The sequence below is a fragment of the Peromyscus maniculatus genome, chromosome 1 (assembly GCF_049852395.1).
Source record: "Peromyscus maniculatus bairdii isolate BWxNUB_F1_BW_parent chromosome 1, HU_Pman_BW_mat_3.1, whole genome shotgun sequence".
NCBI classification, from domain to species: Eukaryota; Metazoa; Chordata; class Mammalia; order Rodentia; family Cricetidae; genus Peromyscus; species Peromyscus maniculatus.
In genome coordinates, this window is record NC_134852.1 from 55,294,953 (window position 1) to 55,314,961 (window position 20,009).

The 20,009-nt window shown below is 49.0% G+C and overlaps 1 protein-coding gene across 1 annotated transcript in view; it reads right to left on the minus strand.

The window, feature by feature from the left end:
- Sergef (secretion regulating guanine nucleotide exchange factor) overlaps positions 1-20,009 on the minus strand; it is a 210,201-nt gene that overhangs the window by 172,387 nt on the left and 17,805 nt on the right. The window contains 3 exon segments of the mRNA XM_006993559.4: positions 10,591-10,749; positions 15,099-15,155; positions 18,349-18,462. Coding sequence (XP_006993621.2) covers positions 10,591-10,749; positions 15,099-15,155; positions 18,349-18,462 — 330 coding nt within the window.

The window sequence follows — 20,009 nt, forward strand, 5'->3', positions numbered from 1 at the left end:
CTGGCCCACACCCAACAATCGCCCATCTTCTCCCTGCCTGGAATGCCCTCCAAGCCTAAGTCAATATAAGTATTTGTGTGAGGGGATGCAGGAAGAGACTATGAATAAATGAACAGCACACCCCTGGGAGGCAAAGAAGTTAGTGATCATGGCTGCTTTCATTTTACAGGCAGAGAAATGCAGGCCCAGAGAGATTAAAACGACTTGCCCAGAGTGCCAGCAACTGCAGGCTGGAACTTGGAGCTTGCTCCTCAGAGCTTCCTCAGATAAAGTCATTCTCAGATTGAAAAAGAGCCGATTCCTCCAAGATTCTTCAAACTGGGCCACTGTCCTCTTGGCACACACTGAGGACACTTTAGGGAACTGGCTGTCACTGATTACAGAGAGCTCCAGAGGGACAGGCAAGGTCTCCAAGAAAGGGCAAAGCATGGTGTCATGTGTCAAGAACCTAAAAAAGACGACAAAATTACAGCCTGGCCACTTAATGCTCACTCCGAGAGCTCCTGGAACAAATCAATCCTCACCAGGAAAGAGGAGCGTTCCTTGAATGGCTCCCAAACCCTCGGCCAGTGACCTCCGAGCCCTTCCCAGGGCTGATGGCCTTGCCGCAACTTTCCTTCTTCCGCCAGCTTCGGCTTCCATCTAGGAAACCGTGAGGCTGAATGCTGGCACCCTCCAGAACCGGGTTGAAATCCTGACCCCTAACGTGACGGTGTAAGGAAGCGGAGCCGGTGCAGGGTGCAGGGTGCCTGGGGCATGACCAGAATCGGTGCGCTCTCCTCGGCCACGTCAGAGGAAAAAAATGGCTGCCAGGAACCAGGAAAGCAGACTCAGAGAGGACTCTGCCAGGCCTTTGGCAAGACTGTTAAGACTTGGGACTGTGGGAAATAAGTTGTTATTTCTAAGCCATCCAGTCGTCTACATGAAGACGACCATTGGCTACACACCCAGGGAGATCGCATTGAGGGGAAATAACAAGCCATGAAGCAAGATCAAACAGCTTCGTTTCTTAAGTAATGATGATGCTACTGTAGAAAGGCCGCTCAGTCCCACGAAGCCCTAGACGGCATCTGGAGTGCGGGGGCAGGGATCCTCACTCAGGAGACCAAAAGAAATCTGCAAGCGGCAACGCAGAACTGGGCAGTGTATGAAGGGCACCTGGCAAACACTGATCCCCTCCCCCAGCCTCACCCTCTTGGGTGTTACTCTCTCCAGCAAGGCCTTGCAACGAGCTGTCTCTGGGGGACTGGGTGCTGCAGGACGGCCCCAAAGTTCATCCACAACACAGCCTGCTGGGAGGAGAAGTAACGAGAGAAGGACTGGTCAGAATGGAGGAGAGTCTTGCTGTGTGCAGACGAGTGGGGACCAAGAGCCGAAGAAGTCTCCATCTATACCGTCCCCACCGTTCCGGGCTCAGATCCAATCTCTGCTTCTCCTATAGAGCAGCAAGCTAAGGAGGTCACCCCAACCTCAGTTCCTTTCATAAGCAAAGATCGGCAAGGACTTGAGGTGGCCTCAGCTCTGACCTTGCTAATGCTGACTCCGAATGCCGTCCCCCACCTACCTTGCCTCCAAGGCCTGCCCTTTGCTGCCATCTGGTGGCCTGAAGGGCCTGTTGCCCTCGGCTTTAGCCAAACCCAGGAACAAGCCCCTTGGATGACCTTCCCTACTCCAAAGGTGGCTCTTGCTTCAGCTTCAGGTGGACACGCCCTGCACTGTTCCAGACCACCAATCGATGGGTATCCCTTGGCAAACACCAGAACAAAAAACAATGCCAGGTTTTCACCTCTAGCAGAGATGATACAGCTGCAGCTGGAGACTGGTCTCTCTGAGGAGAGAGGAAGTGGCCTGCTCAAGGTTGCCCAGCTGCCTGGCTCCCAGGACACCACACAATTCCGCTTCACCACAATGTTTAGGGTGAGTGGGCATTTCCAAATCAGAACCAAAGTTAGCCCAGTGCTGGGGAAGGTAGGAAACAAACTGTCAGGAATGCTTGCAGACCCAGAAAAATAACACCATAAGTAAGCTGGGCACTACCTGGAAAACACTGCTATCCAGGGACCTTGGAAGGAAGGTGGCAAGAACATCGCAGGGGCTTCCTGGGACAGTCCCAGGGCCCCACCACAAGCTAGGTCCTAGGCTAGGTAGACATCAGCTGGGAGAGGAAAGATAGGAGCAGCCCTGTATGTGTGCATAGTTCCTGCCCTCCACCACACACTCCAGACATGAGCTGCTCTGGTCCACTCCAGACTGGTCCACTCCAGACTGGTCCACTCCAGACATGAGCTGCTCTGGTCCACTCTGGACATGAGCTGCTCTGGTCCACTCCAGACATGAGCTGCTCTGGTCAGGACCACATCTACTCTTCTCTGACTCCAGTCCTCACTGTGCCCAGCCAGAGCACCTCTGGAATGGTACGCTGCTAGATCCCTTGGGTTCACAGGATGCCCCTGCTCTTTATAGGGCCTACTTCTCAAACCCTTGGCTCTGTCTGCGGCCGTCTTCTGTGCTTTATAACGCAGGCTAAAAAAGCAATGTGTGTCTTTACATAGACCACTTGGCTATCCTTACCCCTCTCATCTCACATCTACAATGTATTTACATTTTGTAGAGTGCTTTCCAAAGTACTTTTCCTTTCAAATGCTAGACTCTGAATCACACACACAGACCAAGGCTCCTCCAGGGAATGTAATCAAACAATGCTTCCCTCTAGTGGCTAGACGCAGTCTTTACATCCTCCTCACTTGGCAAGCTAGGCTCCCACTATCCCACCCTGCTCTGGCCTCCAGCCAAAGGTGCCCAACCCCAAGCAAGATCAAGTCCAGGAACCAGCTCAAGGCCTCAGCTGGCTCCTCGGGAGTGAAGAAATTCCGTCTTTAGGAACAAATGTACTTTGGAGCACTGAGACCTTTTATGACTTTCAACTCCCCTCTGCAGATGAGGAAACAAAGGTTCACGGATGTCCAGAAGAGCCCAAGCAGATCAAGCTGACGCATGTCTGAGCCAAAAATAGAGGCCCCTTTCCCGCCTCCTGATACAGCTGTTTGCCTCTTGTCCACGTGACCTCTCAACTGAGGTCCAGGGAAGAGACTTGTCAAGGACAGCCATACTGCACTGTAAGGGGATAGTCCCACGGACTGAAGGGTGAGCCATTTCATTTTAACTTTCAAATTGTGTTTATGAGGATATAATCAGATTGCACAATCTGTCCATTGACATATATAATAAAGTATAATTCAAACTTTTTTAAAAAGTCACAATGTCTGCAACCTCTCACCAGCCACATGGAAGAAAGGGAGCCAGAGAGATTTAAGAGTCTTGCTCACACAGAAAACAAAATGCACTTTATTCCAGCCCATGAGAGATAATAAACTGGTATATTTCTTCCTAGTCTCTTTAAAACATGAGTTAAAATTAGGAACTACAGTATGAGGCTATTCCTCTGACAGGAAACCTCCTTCTAAAACACTTCTCTAAATGACAGTACGATGTCCCAGCATACGGCCATGCCGTAGGTCTTTTAACCAATCATTTCATTTGTTTCATCATTGGAAATCAGGCTGCTGTAAATGGCATGATAGTCACTGTCTGAACATCTCTCTCTCTCTCTCTGCTGATTATTTCCGTAGGCCAGCTTCATTTCTCACGGAATAGAATTTTGGACCTGGGACAGCCATAAACCTAACAGGACCAGCAAATGGCTCAGCAGGTACAGGCATCTCCAACCACCTCAACCTGAGTCAGTCCCCAGGTCCCACATGGTGGGAGGGGAGAACTGAGTCCTGCAAGCTCCCCTCTGGCCTTGACACTGATGCTGTGACATGCACTCCCTGGGGTCCCCAACACACACAATAAAGGAGAGTGAAAGAATTTTCCCAAAAGCTCATAATATCTGAGAGCTCCTACTGGCACACGGTAAAAGAGGAGCCGAGGGCTTCCGAGTCTTACCAGAGGAAAGGAAACATCAAGAAAACCGACTTGTACACACTCCAACTATTAAAATGTGACCTTCCCAAAGCCCAACCACAACTGCTTGCCCTTCCCGCTGGACACCATCTCTCCTGAAACCCTAGAGCCCCTGGGGTCTCGGCCACTCCTCTGGCCTCCCGCCACACTCTCTTTATTCGTCTACTAAATATTTAATTTGGTCATCCAACCACAAGCTTCCTGAAGGTAACTCTGGACTTCAGTGCCCCCTCCATTCCAGAGCAGAGTACAGTGTCCCTACAGTAGCATCCTATAGCCAAATGCTAGAGATCCAGGAGAACTAAATGTCCTTCCTGGGTGCGTGGGATGATGGAGGACCATTGGCCAAAGCTAGAAAATATGGCTCTGCTGTGAAGAGAAAAAGCAGCTCAGTTACGGAGTTAGAGCATTCTCAGATATATGTGGACAAAGAGAATGAGTTCAAGCCTAAGCTCTGTCCATCCACATGGACCAGAGCAAGGCAATCCATTGGAGACTCACCCGTGAAGTTAGGATCAGAACACTCAGCTTGCCAACTCGCTATGGGAAAACGTCTGTGAACACACTTCACAGTGATTTAGAGAGACAGCAGCCCATGGAGTTGCTGATGTAGTATCAGGAAGGGAACAAGGCTGCCCCTGGGAACCCCGGCGTGGCCTCCTACACCTCGCCCCAGGTTCTGCTCCACACACAGATACACTTGCGGGAGGGCATGCTCTTCGGCGGGAAGCAGGGCTTTCTGGAAGTGCAGGTTCCTGTACGGAAGGAACCAAGCCCAGCCAGGCTCTTGGCTTTACATCATCCACATCTCACCATCTCCGGAGAGAGTGACAGGGTCAAAGGACAACTTGACTGAGAGTCATGAGGCTTGAGTTCTGGTCCTGCTCCTTCGCCCATTCCCTGTGCCTCCCCTTCCCGGTTCCTCGGCCTCCCCATTTCCAAACTGAGGAGGGAGGTGAGGCCAAGTAATCCGCACTCTCATCCCCGGTGGGCATGCTAGTTTCAGGGTAAAGGCTAATAGCTTCAGTAATAAGCACATGACCCACTTCAAAGCTGTCCTCCGGGTTCCATCTGACTCTCAACTGTGGGGTTTTCAAAGTTCTAAAGCTCAAGCCAAGCATCACAAATTCCAAAACACCTGCTTTAAATAGACCTATAAGGTCAGAACCTCCCTGAGGTCCACTGAGGTCTCACAATGCATGGCCCCAAAGAAGGAATAATGTATAAGATCCCCATTCTAGAAGGGATCTTGGCCCCAAAACAGAACAATCAGCATTGGGTATATTTATAAACTCCGTTCAGTGTGAAGCAATGTGGGCTTGGATTTCACTGATGCTCAAACATCAAATGCGATCAAGAATTTCTTGGTTTGTGATTCCTTAAGAGAGTAGCTAAGAGGTCCACATATGCTTCCTGTCTTTAGAGAAATAAGAAAAGTTTCTCAATTAAAAGAATATTACTAAGGGCAGGGGGTAGAGACATGGCTCAGTGATCAAGAACACTTGCTGCAGCCAGACTGTGGTGGTGCACGCCTTTAATCCCAGCACTTGGGAGGCAGAGGCAGGTGGATCTCTGTGAGTTCGAGGCCAGCCTGGTCTACAGAGCAAGTTCCAGGACAACCAAGGCTACACAAAGAAACCCTGTTTCAAAAAAAGCAAAAACAAACAAAGAACACTTACTGCTCTTACAGAGGACCCAGGCTTGGTTTCTAGCACCTACACAGTGGCTCATAGCCATCTATAACTCTACTTTGAGAGGATCCAACCTTTTTACTGAACACAGGCACACACATACATACATACATACACACACACACACACACACACACACACACACACACACACACATACATGTAGGTAAAACACACTGCACATAAAAATGAATGAATCTAAAAGAAAAATTCTCAAGAACATTGCTAGGACTGGGGAGGACGCCAAGGAAGGAGGTGAGATGTCCTGGGCAGCACCACTGATCTGGGGTTCCAGGGCTGCTGCAAGTGATGTTTCTCCGCTTGCTTTTAGTTCCTCACCTTCCGGGTGAGGAAGACGCTTCCTCCATCTCTGGCTCTAACAACGATACTCCAGGTCTTTCTTGGGTGACACAGAAGAGTAAAGAATGTCAAAGAACTCTCTGCCTTGGCTTCACGTTTTCAATCCATATCCCTCTGAGACCACAAGGCTACTTTGGGATGCTGCATGGTTCAGGGAAAGCTTCCAGCCTCCGGAGAGCAAAGAACCCTAGACATTCTGACCAACCCCACAATAACATTTAGAACCCGTGAAGAGCATTCCCTTGAAATTCTAACAAATTGCCGGCAGCCAGCACTTGGCATTTGTAAGCACTGATGTCTCCACACACCTCAGGATAACGTGGAATCAACCTGTTCCTATCCAGAGGCATTCGCAGGGACCTCTGCTCACGGAGAAGAAACATGGCTAGTCCCGGGGAGGGCTGAGGTTTCCAAAAGGGCAGAGAAAGCTGATGTGACTGATCAGGTGGGGATGGGGGTCCAGTCCTATGCTTTACCATGTCACTACACAGAATGCTCATGCCAGGTTGGCAACTTCCCCTCCCCATTCTTCCGGTGTGGGAAGATGTCTGCAGCAGCTGGGCTTATCTATGTGCATGTGTGTTGGCTAACAACCTCCCAAATGACAAGTGCTGGGCTGAGAATTGAAGGGCCAATGGCAAGCGAAAATAAACACATCGCTTGCTCTCATGGAGCTTATTAGTCTCATGGGAGGAAGAATTAAAGAATCCACAGCTCAGTTGGTAGAAGGCCTGTCTAGCATGTGTGAAGATGTGGGTTCACTCTCTGGCACCCCCAAAACTGGGAGCACTTAGGAGAAGGAAAGAGGATCACAAGTTCAAGGTCAGGTGACCCTATCACATAAAGAAACAAATAAAACAAAGGGAGGCTCAGAGTACCATGAGGACAAAAGTACCAGGGCAACCACGGTGGTGATCCACTGGGTACTGGAGGGAAGAAGCGGGGAACAGGGTAGAGCCACGCATAAACCCAGGTCCATCTGATAACAAAGCCATGCTTTTATGTCTCTTACCATTTACTCATTCACTGGGTGCTGTGGGATGTCTTTCTGTATGCTGTGAATATGTGCTGCTATGATTGGTTAATAAAGAATTAACTGGCCTATGGCGAGTCAGGTTGTAGCCAGGCGGGAAATCCAAGAGGGAGACAGGAAGAAGAAAGGCAAAGGGCAGAGGAGACGCCATCCTGCCATCCAGGGAGCAGCATGTATGAGCATGCAGGTAAAGTCACAGAACACAGACATACAGATGAATAGAAATGGACTGAGTTTAGTTATAAGAACTAGCTAGCAAGAAGCCTGCCATAGGCCATACAATTGGTAATTAATATAAGTTCTGAATGAATATTTTATAAGTGACCATGGGACTGTGAGGCCTGGCGGGACCAGACAAAACTTAAGCTACAGCTAGGTAATTAGCTACTGAACATCTACTGTGTGGCAGCCCCTGTGTCAGGGTAGAGCCACGAGTTCTCCTGGAATCTACAGCCCAGACATTGAGCAAATAAGACATATGCAAGTGCAGACTGGGAAAGAACCACAGTGCGTCCAGTTCAACAGGTAGAGTTACCCAGGAGGCCACGGGGGAGCCGCGATAGTCCAATAAAGCCCCTAGCCCACCGCATGTGGGTGAAAGACTTCAGGGAGCATAGTGTTTCAAGGAGTAGCAAGGGCCTGTCCAGGCGAGGAGCCCTCGGTGCAGAAGACAGCATATTTCTGTCACAGACCCTGTTAAAACAGAAGCTCTTCTAAAAACAAGACCAAATAGTGAATCAGCTTACATATCCCAACCTCAGGTGAGCATCACTGATGCAGGCATTTTACAGCTAACTGGGATCATTCACAGATTCGTTTGTATCAACCACACAAACACCCTATGTGGCAGACAGGAAGGTTTACTGCCCTGCTTGAGAGCTGAGCAACTAGGATGTGGGAAATAGCTGAGACAGGGTCACCAAATGAGGCCAACACCCAACTCTGCCATCCAGCTTTGTATTACATCTCCAGTCAGGAAGCCGAACATCTCTGTGAGACAGCTGCAGGTCACCGAGCCTGGATAAAGTCACCCAGGCGTCCCATGAAGTTCCTGAGAACAATGGTGGGGACATTAAGCAGCTCAGGAAAGGTTTCTAGAATGCAGCTTTACCAGCCTGAGACACAGGTACCCTTGCCAACTCTCCCAGATTAGAACAGGTCCTCCTGGCCTCTTTCCAAGTGCCTCTGACTAATACAGAAAAGTATTTTTCCACTGCGAACCTGCAGGCAGGCAGCAGACTCTTGAGAGAGGAGGGCAGAGAGTGCACCCCCACTCCTGGACTGACCATCTGGGAAGTTATTCTGGTGCCATCCAAATGCCCTGGCCACACACACCTGCCAATGGGGACGCTGGTCCCACCTTGACAGTTCAAGTACCTGAACTGCATACCCTTCTTGTACCACGTGAGGGGGCACCTTGGCATCTTGCAAGGTGAGACTATTCGGCTGCATCTTTGACCTCCACCCACTGGGTGTCACTAACAACCCCCAGCTGTCACAGCCAATAATGTCTCCAGCCATTGCTAACGTCCACTGCAGGACAAAAGTCACCTTTTGGGGGAAGCTTTAATCTTGAGACAATGGAGAAGAAAGGCAAAGCGCCCTGTCCTGTTCCACGTCTCTGGTGACATATGGTCACGGTGCACAAGCTCGTTGGGATCGGTATCACACAACAAATGTCCCCACGCCAGCAGCTGTCTGCTGTTGTGGTCCTCCACTGGAGCTTCAGGAACAGACTCAACTCCCTGTCGCACTGATGAGCCGCTTGCGACCCCACAAGGGAAACTGGTTCCCATTACTGCGAGCAGCTGAGTCTGATTAAACGGAAATTCCGGGTGCTTCTTCTCAATGACATCGGACCAGGGCAAGGGCTGTCATGGCTGCTACAAGGAGCAGAGTGGTGAATCAGGATGCTCCCATTCACCCCCAATTCAGTAGAACACCCAGATATCCAAACACCCCAGCTCTTAACCATTCTTGACCTGGGAGAAAAGGGAACAGAGCGAGGTACATACACAAGCAAGCTGAATTAGCAACTTAATTAAACAACTGAACTGTTACCAGAAAAAAATCATGCTCTCAAGTGGAGGTGGAAACAGAGCTGAGCTTCCAGGCAGCTGGAGTGACTCAGCACCAGCAAGAAAGAACGCAGCTGCCAACCTCCCACCCCAGGGCTGGGCCCCCGGCCCAACACGAGGTCGGCTCCACTACAGCGCTTCAAAGGAGCTCCACTTCTGTCTCTCACAGCCAGCCACTTAAGCAGGGACAGGGATTGCTCTCAGACTCACCCCTGGAGGGTAGCATGAGTTTTTCTGCTGCACTGCACCGAGTGAAGACTACCCATGAGCTGCCCACCTGTTAACACCTAATCGCTCAGCCTGCCGCCACTCACGTCTTGTGCTCTTGGCTCTGTGCCTGCCTGTCTGTCTGTCTCATACTGGGATGGTGCTGAATTCTGATATGGGTCTGCCTCTCCTAAGGGGCTCCTTAAGAGCACATAAACAAACATTTATGGGTGGAGGAATGGATGATGGGCAAACAGATGAAGTTTTCTATCCCTGTGTTCAAGCAACTGGAAGCTCTCTGAGGAAAGGACCAACTTTCCTCCAAATGGACAACACACCTTCCTGAGAGCATCCCTTCACCTGGCAACGTGGAGGTTACTGCGTGCCAGACCACCATTTCAAAATGACCATAACATTTTGGAAAGATAAATTAAAAGCATCGCAGACATGAATGCTCACAAATCTGTGAGTACAAATGCACATGGCATGTGTGACTTACCGAAGAGAGCTGTGAGAAAACCTATGAGAGCTGGAAACTTCTGGAAAAGTAGTCAATAGGTATTTGGGAGCCTGAGATGGAGCCAGCAAGGCCAGAGAGCTCCTGAGAACCCCTGAGGTTCAGAAGGCCTTGACATGCTATCAAACTGTCTGAGAAACTGTAGATCAGCAGGGACTCCTAAAGAGCGGGAGTAAGAGGCCATGAAAAACCAAAATCCAAGAAGAAAGGATTATGATGGCCATGAAAGACCCGACCTAAGGGAGAGATGAGAACCAATAGAGACTCAAGGAAAGGTGGAGATGCCCAGAGCTGCCAGGCATGCGGTGGCCCTGAGGAACAGGAGGGCTCCATCAATGCACACAGAGCATCAGAGTCAAACTGGAGTTTAAATCAGAATGTCACACTGGCTACAGCTCCAATACTTTCTGATGTTGCGTTAACTCAGAACAGGTGAAAATAAAAATAAAACCATCTCTTCAGCCATGGCCAGGCAAGGACTCACCAGTACCTGGACCAACAACCTCTGGGTCATGTTGGACGCAATCTCAAAACCTCAAGAACCCTTAGGAGCTCACCAATCCTGCCTTGGCTTTCCAGCTGTAATCCAGAGAGGAAAAGCCACATGGCTGACGGCAGGAGGCACCAGGTCCTCCACTTTTCAGTACTTAACGCCCTCACCCCAGTCCTTAAGCCCAAGTACTAGTGAGTGTCTGGACAACTGCTCTTCCCCACCTCAAACTGTCTGTTGCACCCTTACCTGTCTGAGCAACCAGGTGTGTCCAGCCACTCCAGACAGCAGAGACCTTTTCATCCTGAAAGCAACGTGCATCTAGTCTCTGAGGCAGAAGGAGGAATGCAGCCGGGGAGGCCAGTTGCCCGTGTTTGTTCCGGCCCCAGACATACAGCTCTCCTGTATCTGAAACAAAGGGGATGGGCGGTAAGGAACATGACCCAGAAGGCTGGGGGACAACTCTGAAAAGAAGTGGCTAGAAAGGAATTGTTTCCTACTTACACCACAGGATTTAGGGGAGCCATGCACAGTACGAAATTTATGTAGAACATAATCAAATATAAAACATACTGAACTCTGTACATATGGAAGACCTAGTGTATGTAAGACCTGTGTGTGTGTGTGTGTGTGTGTGTGCGCGCGCGCGCGCGCGCGCGCGCGCGCGCGCATGCGGGCACACATATATTCATTCATGGGGGTGGTATATGCACACACTGGAGGATGGGTGAGTTCCATGCACCCATGAGCAGAGAGCCTGAAAGAGACCATCAGGTGTCCTGCTCTATTGCTTTCTACCTTATTCCTTTGAGGCATTCTCTCACTGAAGCTGGAATTGGCTGTTGGCCAGGAAGCCACAGCAATCCCCAAGTCTCCGCTCCACATAAGGCTAGGTTCACAGGTGTGGACACAACACAGCTTTTTATATGGATGCTGAGATGCAAACTGAGATCCTCAGGCTTGCACAGCAAACACACTTACTCGCCAAGCCACCTCATCAGCCCATCTTCTGTATTTTTTTTCCAATATAAGCCTATATTACCTTTTGTTAAGAAGGAAATGCTGAAACTTCTAAGGTAACAGATTAGAAGATAATCTACCTGAGGGCTGGGGGTGCGGCTCAGTCGGCAGAGTGTTTGCCTACACAATGGCCAGCACTGCATAACCTGGGTGTGGTGGCACACACTTACAACCCCAGAACTCCGGAAGCAGAGGCAGAAGGATTAGGAGTTGAAGGTCATCCTTGGCTACAATAGTTAGCTCGAGGCCAGCCTGGACTTTAAGAGATACCACCAAAAAAAAAATTATATGCTATTTAAGCTTCAACATTTTAGAAACAAAATTGTCTCACTGTCCCTGCTGTCCCCCAGAAGAGGCTGAGCTACCACTGCCCATCTGTGCTGCCCCTGAGCTCCTCTGGGCCTCCCTGTAACCCCGTGATGGAGGCAGAAGCCACTGGCACGGTGATGTAACAGGAGGAGGAAGCCATGCAAAGTCAAGTGACTCTGACTGCTATTCCTGGATCTGCTAACTAGCTATTGACCTTGAACAAATCACTTCCTCTCCACGCCTTGCTTTCACCAGCTGAATATGGGGAGGGAGGGAGGGAGGGCTGCTGGCCTAAAAGGGAGGAAGGCACAGGCAACATCACTGCTGACCAGAACTGGTGGGTGGCCGCGGCAACCAAAGAGCATGTGTTTGCAACTCAGCCCGTGAGATCCGGTCTACACACGCACTACACAACGGCACCAGCCACCAGTACCTGAAGTGTGGCTGGCCCACACGAAAATACTCAACAGACTATAGAGGTAGTCCAAAAAACCATACAGCATTAGCAATGTTCCTATTATACTAAATAATATTTTGGACATTTTAAGTAAAATGTGTTAATAAGATTAATTTTACCTGTTTCGTTTTTTGGAATCTGGCTCACAGCACTGTCTCAATCAAGGCTGGGAACTGTTGGATGACTCTTTAAGATCACCTGGCTAACAAGGATTCAGCCAGTGAGAGGACGAGGAGCCAGGCCTATTTCATTTGGTGAGTCCCCTATAACGTTCACAGCACCGCTTGCCTTACAGTGGTTTTAAAGTCCCCGCCCCCCCCCCCAAACTGATCAAAGGCCAAACAGGGTCATTACAGTCATAGCTCAGGAGTCTCCAAGTTCCAGTTGACACTCACTTGATGTGGGACACAGGGCACGGCACAGCATGGTACCATTTCCTCACCTCTAAGGTGAGGATATCTAAGTGACCCAGCTGCCATCACATGTGGCCTTGAAACACTGACATCCTACAGGTCTATGGTGTGCATTCGGCCTTCGTCAGAGCACAGAGGTCGAAATCCCTTACAGGAGGGCAGAGACAACAGCCCTCACCCCACACAACATCAACCCAGTAGATGCTGGAGAGCCACAGAGGCGCCGGAGTGCACAGCCTGCGTGACTCAGAATATCTAAACCATCTTTTGAAAGGCAGGCTGCCTTCCACATGGGGATAGTTACACTGTTGCATCAGCAGGTAAAATTAAATTCTGCTGCAATGCCAAATGGTTACATAACCTACAAGGACTCCAGAGAAGTGGTCTAAAGAACACTGAACAAAATCCAATGTGTTAACAGCCTGAGCAAGATGAGAAAAGAGGGCTATTAATCTTGACAATTTTTAACTCACTTTCGAAATATCAAAACCCAATTCACTTTGTGACTACATTAAAAATGATTAAATGGACACTTTAAAATGGTGAATATCATATATAAATTATTGCCCCACCAAAAAGAAAAAAAAATCCAGTCTGTGTATAAAAAGCACCACAGGAAAAATTGTAGGAAATAATAAATTTAGTAATCACATATTTTTGTTCTTTTTAAAAGCGTGACATTGGCAGCTAATTCAATAATTACTAAGTCTGTATAACATCAGCCATCTCAGGTCAATTAGGGCAGAAAATGAATGTCTCTTAGTCTATTCTTACTCCCAACAAGATGTTGCCCCCATCACTGGCTGTGGGCTGAACAAGACACCTGCAACCCTGTGTCTCCAGAGGAGAGGGGGGTCAGGTGTCTGGGAGTCACTCAGAACCAGCATTCAACTCAACATTTTCACCAACCACCAAAGCAAAGCCAAAGCGAAACTCGGGCTATAAACCGATGTCTCTCTCGTCAGCTGGTTACTTGTTTTAGACTCACTGAACTAGAGAGTTGATTGGCAGCTCAGAATTAAGTATTTAAACTTTCACACTGTCTCTGGTACTCTGTAAATGCCAACAGTCAGTTAGCTGTCCACTCGGTCAGACCATACGAGGCTGGGTTTACAGACATGTGCACACATGAATTTCCACACAAAACACGGAGCACACCAGCATGAGAGTCCCCACTCACTGCTTTAAAATGAAAGGCTCTGTGTGAGAGGTCGAACAAAAATAAGTTCCTCAGAGGGACAGGCTGCAGTCTGCCCTGCCCTGGCAGGACAATCCAGGCCAAAGGAAAGGGAAGACGTTCCTGCACGAGAAAATGATGCATGGCTTCCTGAAGAAAGGCCACTTATCATGCATGAGCTTGGCTCTGATGGGGAGTCAGAAAACTACAGTATGAAAGCTGAGCATTGTGGAGTATACCTGTAATCCTACAGCTTGGGAGATGAAAGCAAGAGAATCAGGAGTTCTAAGGCCAGCCATGAGTGTGTGTGTGTGTGTGTGTGTGTGTGTGTGTGTGTGTGTGTGTGTGTGTGTGTCCAGCTCAGGCTGTGCTGCAGAGTAAGACTCTGGCTCAAAGGCCAAAGAAAGGAAAGATCAGTCTGTTATATGGCCAAGTACTTGCTCCTTAACATTTGATCGACAATGAGCCACATACACAACGGTACCCACATCACAAAGCCTAGGTGTGCAGCAGACTGTATCTCCTTGATGCTCAGGCAACGACACACCCCCACCACTGAGCAATGCACAGCTCTATGTAAATGTACTGTTGATTTCATGATCTGCCCCATCGCAGTTCCTCCAAGAGGAAGATAATCATTTCCATCCTGTATAACTGAAAACTCGGAGGATGAGCAAGGAGCCTAAGCTCGATGTGAGTGCTTTAGATATACTATGAAATTAAGTCCTTACAGCTACTCATAAAGTATTTTGCAGATGGGGGGACGGTCTCAAAAGATAATTTGCCTTGTGGAGGGGCCCTAAAACAGGCTTAGGGGCCCAGACACAGCGTCTGTGACAGGTTTACTGGCAGGCAATACTCAGATCCAGGAAAAGCCATAGCTAACATCACCACCCAGGGATCCACCCAGGGATGGGGAAGTACCTGACATCCCAAACATTCCAACCTTTAGATAAGGTGGCCAGATGTCCCTGAGTCTAGTACACACCTGTTTTTGTTTTACAGATACCCCTAGACAATTGTCAGCCAATCAGGGTCCTGGACCCTGGAAATCCCCTCACCCCAACCTCTGCGATGATAAAAAACCCTACCCTGCTTGAGCTCAGGGCTCTCTGCTCTCACCACTGCATGGGACAGACAGACCAAGCCCCGGGGCTTGAAAATAAAGGCTCTTTGCTTTTACATAAGGGATTCGGTCTTTTTGGGGGTCTTTTGGGGGTCTTCAAGATCTGGGCATAACAGCCTAAAATTACATCAATAATGTTACTAAAACTGTCACTGCGAAATTTATACTTTTCCCCAACTCTGTCTCAGCTTCACTCTAGGCCATAGCATACAGAAAGCTGAATGACACACTTAACTCTGAAGAGCTGGGACCTACCTGTTAACGAGGCCGAGTGGTCAGATCCGGCAACAACACATGTAGAATTCTCTAGGCCTGCAAAGGAAATTTGTTTGTTTTGAGCTATATTTCTGCTAGAACACATCGCATGAGAGTGGACTCTAGGGCCCAGCATTACCTGAGCATGGGGAGAAAGCCACCCAGTGCAGGCACGGGTGAGCAACAGGATGGTTGGCATGATGGAGACAGTGAGGATAAAGTACCACAGCCCTCACTATCAGAGGAAAGGCAGCGACATGAACAGCAGGAAAGCCAGAGCAGCCATGTGCTAATGAATTAGAACTGGACAGATAAGTGTAAATTCACATTTTTTTATGGTAGACATGAGAAAATGTATGTGAAATGTGTGCGTGTATATCCGAACTCTGCCTGCTGAGGAAGGCTGGCGACAAAAGAACTCACACCTTCGGCTCCTGTTGTGTGCAGGACTTAACCACAAACCAGGCCCCCTCAAACACACAGCAGAACTCTCTGAACCTGCTTCTGACCTCCAATTCCAGCACTTTACCTCCCTGAATTACACTACCTTCACCAACAAGGCAGAATCCCAATCTATCCTGTTAGGAGTTGGGACAGCCTGTGGTAATTTATGGTCTAACCTGCAGAAAAACAGTCTTAGTCTGCAACTCTTTTCAAAAACTCTGTTTCACTAACTAAAAGGCATCTCACATCTTCAAGTGTCCTTAGAATGAATAGACCAAAGCAGAAGTTCCCAGCCACATCCACCAGCAAGGAGTCCTGGGCTTTAGGGGTCCCTGGGTAGCAGGGGGAAGATGGGAGAATGAAAAATGATGGGCTATGAGGGCAGAAAACTAAGGAGCCATTCAAACCCATCAGAACCCCCCAGACAACTCTGAGCTTCTGTTCCAGGCAGATCCCACACTGGCTGTTTAAGTGTTTTGTTATGCCTTCTAGTTACTGGCCCAGGACTAAAATACAGAAGAACAACATTTCATTTTCTCCCTTGGCACAGGAGAAAACTGGTAACCATTCACACTTGATGCAAAATGGTGCTATCTACAAAGAGAAGGCAGAGGAGGCTGCCATGTCTGAGCCAGACCTCGAGGAAATCCCAGGGCTTTTCCAGAGAAAGAGGAAGGAAAGGTACTTCTGGCAGAGTGAAGAGTCTGTCTGTCTACAGGTACAGTGGCAGGTCAGGTGCTATGACCATCTTGTTGAAGTAAGAAGGCCTGGGAAGTGCATCCTGTGAGAGACCACACACACACACCTTTGTGCACATGCACAGGAACGTGCACACACACACACACACACACAGTGTCATTTTAAAGCCTTTTTAAGGCAAACATGGCGGCACACTTAGAATCCCGATGTTAGGAGGTGGAGCAGGTGAGCTACTCACTGGGCTCCAGGCTTGTGGAAGACCCCATCTCCTAGAACACAGTGGACAGTGCCAGAGGAACAACAGCCAAGGCCACCCTCTGGCCTTCCTATCCACATGCATACGTGTACATACGTAAACATATACACACATATGTAACACGAATTGATAAATGATCTTATTAATTAAAAAAAAAAAACAGAGCCAGATATTGAAGCGAAAGCTGAAAGATCAGAGAAACAGAACAAGCCAGCCTCAAGAGAGTGAGTTCCTGTTTCCTCACACCTTATATAGCTTTGCCCAGACATCACTCCCTGGGATTAAAGGCGTGTGTGCATTCTGTGCATGTGTGCATTCTGTGCATGTGTGCATTCTATGCAGTCACCCAGTTGCCTTGGCAACTTGAGTCTAGGATTCAGAACTTGAGACTCACTATATTACTACGCCATGTGTGCTTCCCAGGACTAGGATTAAGGGTGTGTGCTACCACTGCCTGGCTCTGTTTCCAGTGTGGCCTTGAACTCACAGAGATACAGAGGAGTGATAGGATTAAGGGTGTGGGCCACCACTGCCTGGCCTCTGTGTCTAATCTAGTGGCTGGCTCTGTCCTCTTGACCTCCAGACAAGTTTATTAGGGTACACAGTATATCACTACACACACACCTACACAAAACCAGAACGACCCCAATGTGCGGGTGCTCTACAGTCTATTCTGTTCCCACCATTCCCAGCACGTTCCGGTTTCTTTTGTTTGGAGCCTGAGAAGAGTAGTTAGAGGTCTCCTATATAGGATTTTCCCATAGCCAACCCTCAGGGAACTGGGCCCAAAAGTAAGAGTTACAGAGAAGAGAAGAGATAGACATGATACCGGAAAGTCAGAAAGGCCTACAGAGAGAGTGGAGAACAGAGATGAAGAGCTGAAAAGGACCTGAGAGTGGACGACAGAGAGAAAGAAAGGGAGGCCTGCACCTATTGGCCAACTAACCAACAGCGGACCCACGGGCAGCCTACAGATCACCTCCTGTGTTCCCATGTGTAGACACCCCGGGCCTGCTCCCTACATCCTCACTCGTTCCTGTCTCCCTGCTGGGAGAAGAAATGGCAGAGGCACAGCGCACCGTCTTCTCTCTGGAGTGTGACTTCTGCACTGAGAGGCCATCCTGTCCCCTTGGCCATGCAGGAAACTCAGCACAGCTGATTCTGTGCAGCCACCCAGTTGCCTTGTGGGCAACTTGAGTCTAGGATTCAGAACTCGAGACTCACTATGTTACCACGCCCTGTTTCCAAACTCCTACATCATCTCTTCCAGGTAGCTACGATCCATTCCATCACTTCCTTGTTGATCTCCACCTACCTGCCTGGCATCTATCGATCAACAGGTTGCAGACCCTGGTGGCAAAGATGGCGACTTTGGGGCTAGAAAAGTCACAAAGGACTGACAATCTAACCAACCGAGAAAGTGAGAAAGATCAAGAAATACCGAAGGCTTAAGGCTAGAGAGATGGCTCAGCAGTTCAGAGTCCTGGCTGGACCTAGATTTGGTTCTCAGCACCCACAGGGCAGCTCACTGCTGGTGTAACTCCAATTCCAGGGGATGCGACACTCTCTGCTGGCCTCCCTGGGCACCTGGCACGCAGGCGGTGGACAGACACACACGCAGGCAAAACACCCATACAAACTAAAGTAAGTGTTTAGAAAAAGAACGAGAGAGAGAGAGAGAGAGAGAGAGAGAGAGAGAGAGGGAGGGAGGGAGGGAGGGAGGGAGGGAGGGAGGGAGGGAGAGAGAGAGAGAGAATGAATGAGAATGAAACCCCCCTTTCCCATTTCCTGAAGATCTATGTACTTCCTCACAAAGAGCAACCAAAGACTGTGAAGAAATAAGCAGCTCACCTGTCACTCTGCTCGGTTCCTTCGATGTCAAAAACAATGGGAGAGTCTTCCCAGGACACAAGCGTCGTCCTGAAGATGCCAAGCCAGTCCCCCACTGGAACACACTGCCGTTCACTTCCCAGCAGAGCCAGAAGGAAAAGAGAGAATGTAAGAGTTAGACCAGATTGCTGCTCGAGCGCACTGCTGTGGGGGCTTCCCAACGCAGCCTCAGCCGGTGTGAACACTACACACACCACGGGGATTACCATGGAGACAAACACAAACCCCGTCTTTTGGACAGTCTAAGACCATGAGAGAAAATTCCAAAGTAGTAAAACTTCCTCTCAAAAGTCCCAGGCATGCCTCACAGCTACAGCCCTGGAATGCTGCCTGGCTAACCTGAAAGGAACCTTGAAGACCACTGAGACCACATTTACTAGATGAGAAAACTGAGGTCCAGAAGAGAGACTGTGATTTGGGGGTCACATGGGGAATCAACAGTAGAGAAAACACTGGGGTTCAGCTGACACTTGAGGTAGTGCCTCTCTACCCAACCAAGGGGAGTTCAGTCAAACACATGTGTATCTGTGACTACAAGACAGTGTGGCAGCCATTATCTCAGTAGAATGGCCACTTGAACCTACGTATCCACATCCCAAAGCCCAGAGACGTGCACAGATAAAATCCTATGCATTCGGCAGACAGTCAGATGTGCGCAGCATGGATCCACCAGCCAACACCAACATCAAGGTCTGCTCCTCTGGACCATTCTACAGCCATCGCTCTCAGATGGTAACAAGACAAGCCTGCTTTATGAAGCAGCAGCTATGACCACTGAGAACAATGCAGTACGAGAGGGGCCTACAACCAGCAGATGAACTCCAAGGGCAAAAATTTCCCTGCATACAACAAGTGGCTGATATATTCACCATGTCTCAAATAATGGATTATTCCCTTTGACAGTCTCCCCAGATATTTATTATTATTTTATGTGTATGAGTGTTTGGCCCTCATGTATGACTGTGCACCACATGTGTGCCTGGTACCTACAGAGACCAGAAGAGGACTGCAGTTCCCCTAGAACTGGAGTTACAGACCACTGTGAGCTGCCACGTGGGGTCCTCTACAAGAGAAGCCAGTGCTCTTAACCAGTGGGTGGTCTCTCCATCTCCTCTTTGAAATACTTTATTGTAAAATGTGTACAGTGTAAAATGGATCGCCTTCGCCATTTTAAGTGTCTAACCCAGTGGCACCACACAGTCACCATGGTGTGTAGCCATTACCCTTCCAGCTCCAAAACTGCTTCATCCTGAAACATTGCAGCAGTCTGCACCCAGTCACTCCCCATCCTGGGCCCCCTGCCCTGGGGCTGCCATTCACTGTCTCTAGTTCTGACTAATCATATGAATAGAATGCCAGCATTTGTCCTTTCTATGACTGGCTTATTCCCTTCAGCAGCAAGTTCATCTATGGAGGACCCTTTCAACAGTTCTGTACTTTCTAAGGCTCATACTATTCCATGGGTGGGGGAGAGTGGAGGAAGAAGTTACATGTGTGTGCACATGTGTGTGCCACATTTTGCTTGCTCATTCACCTGTCAATGGACACCTGAGGAGCTGTTTGTCTCAGCTGTTAGGAATAATGCCAGTTATATCTGGTGTCTTCCATTCTATAGACTGTTG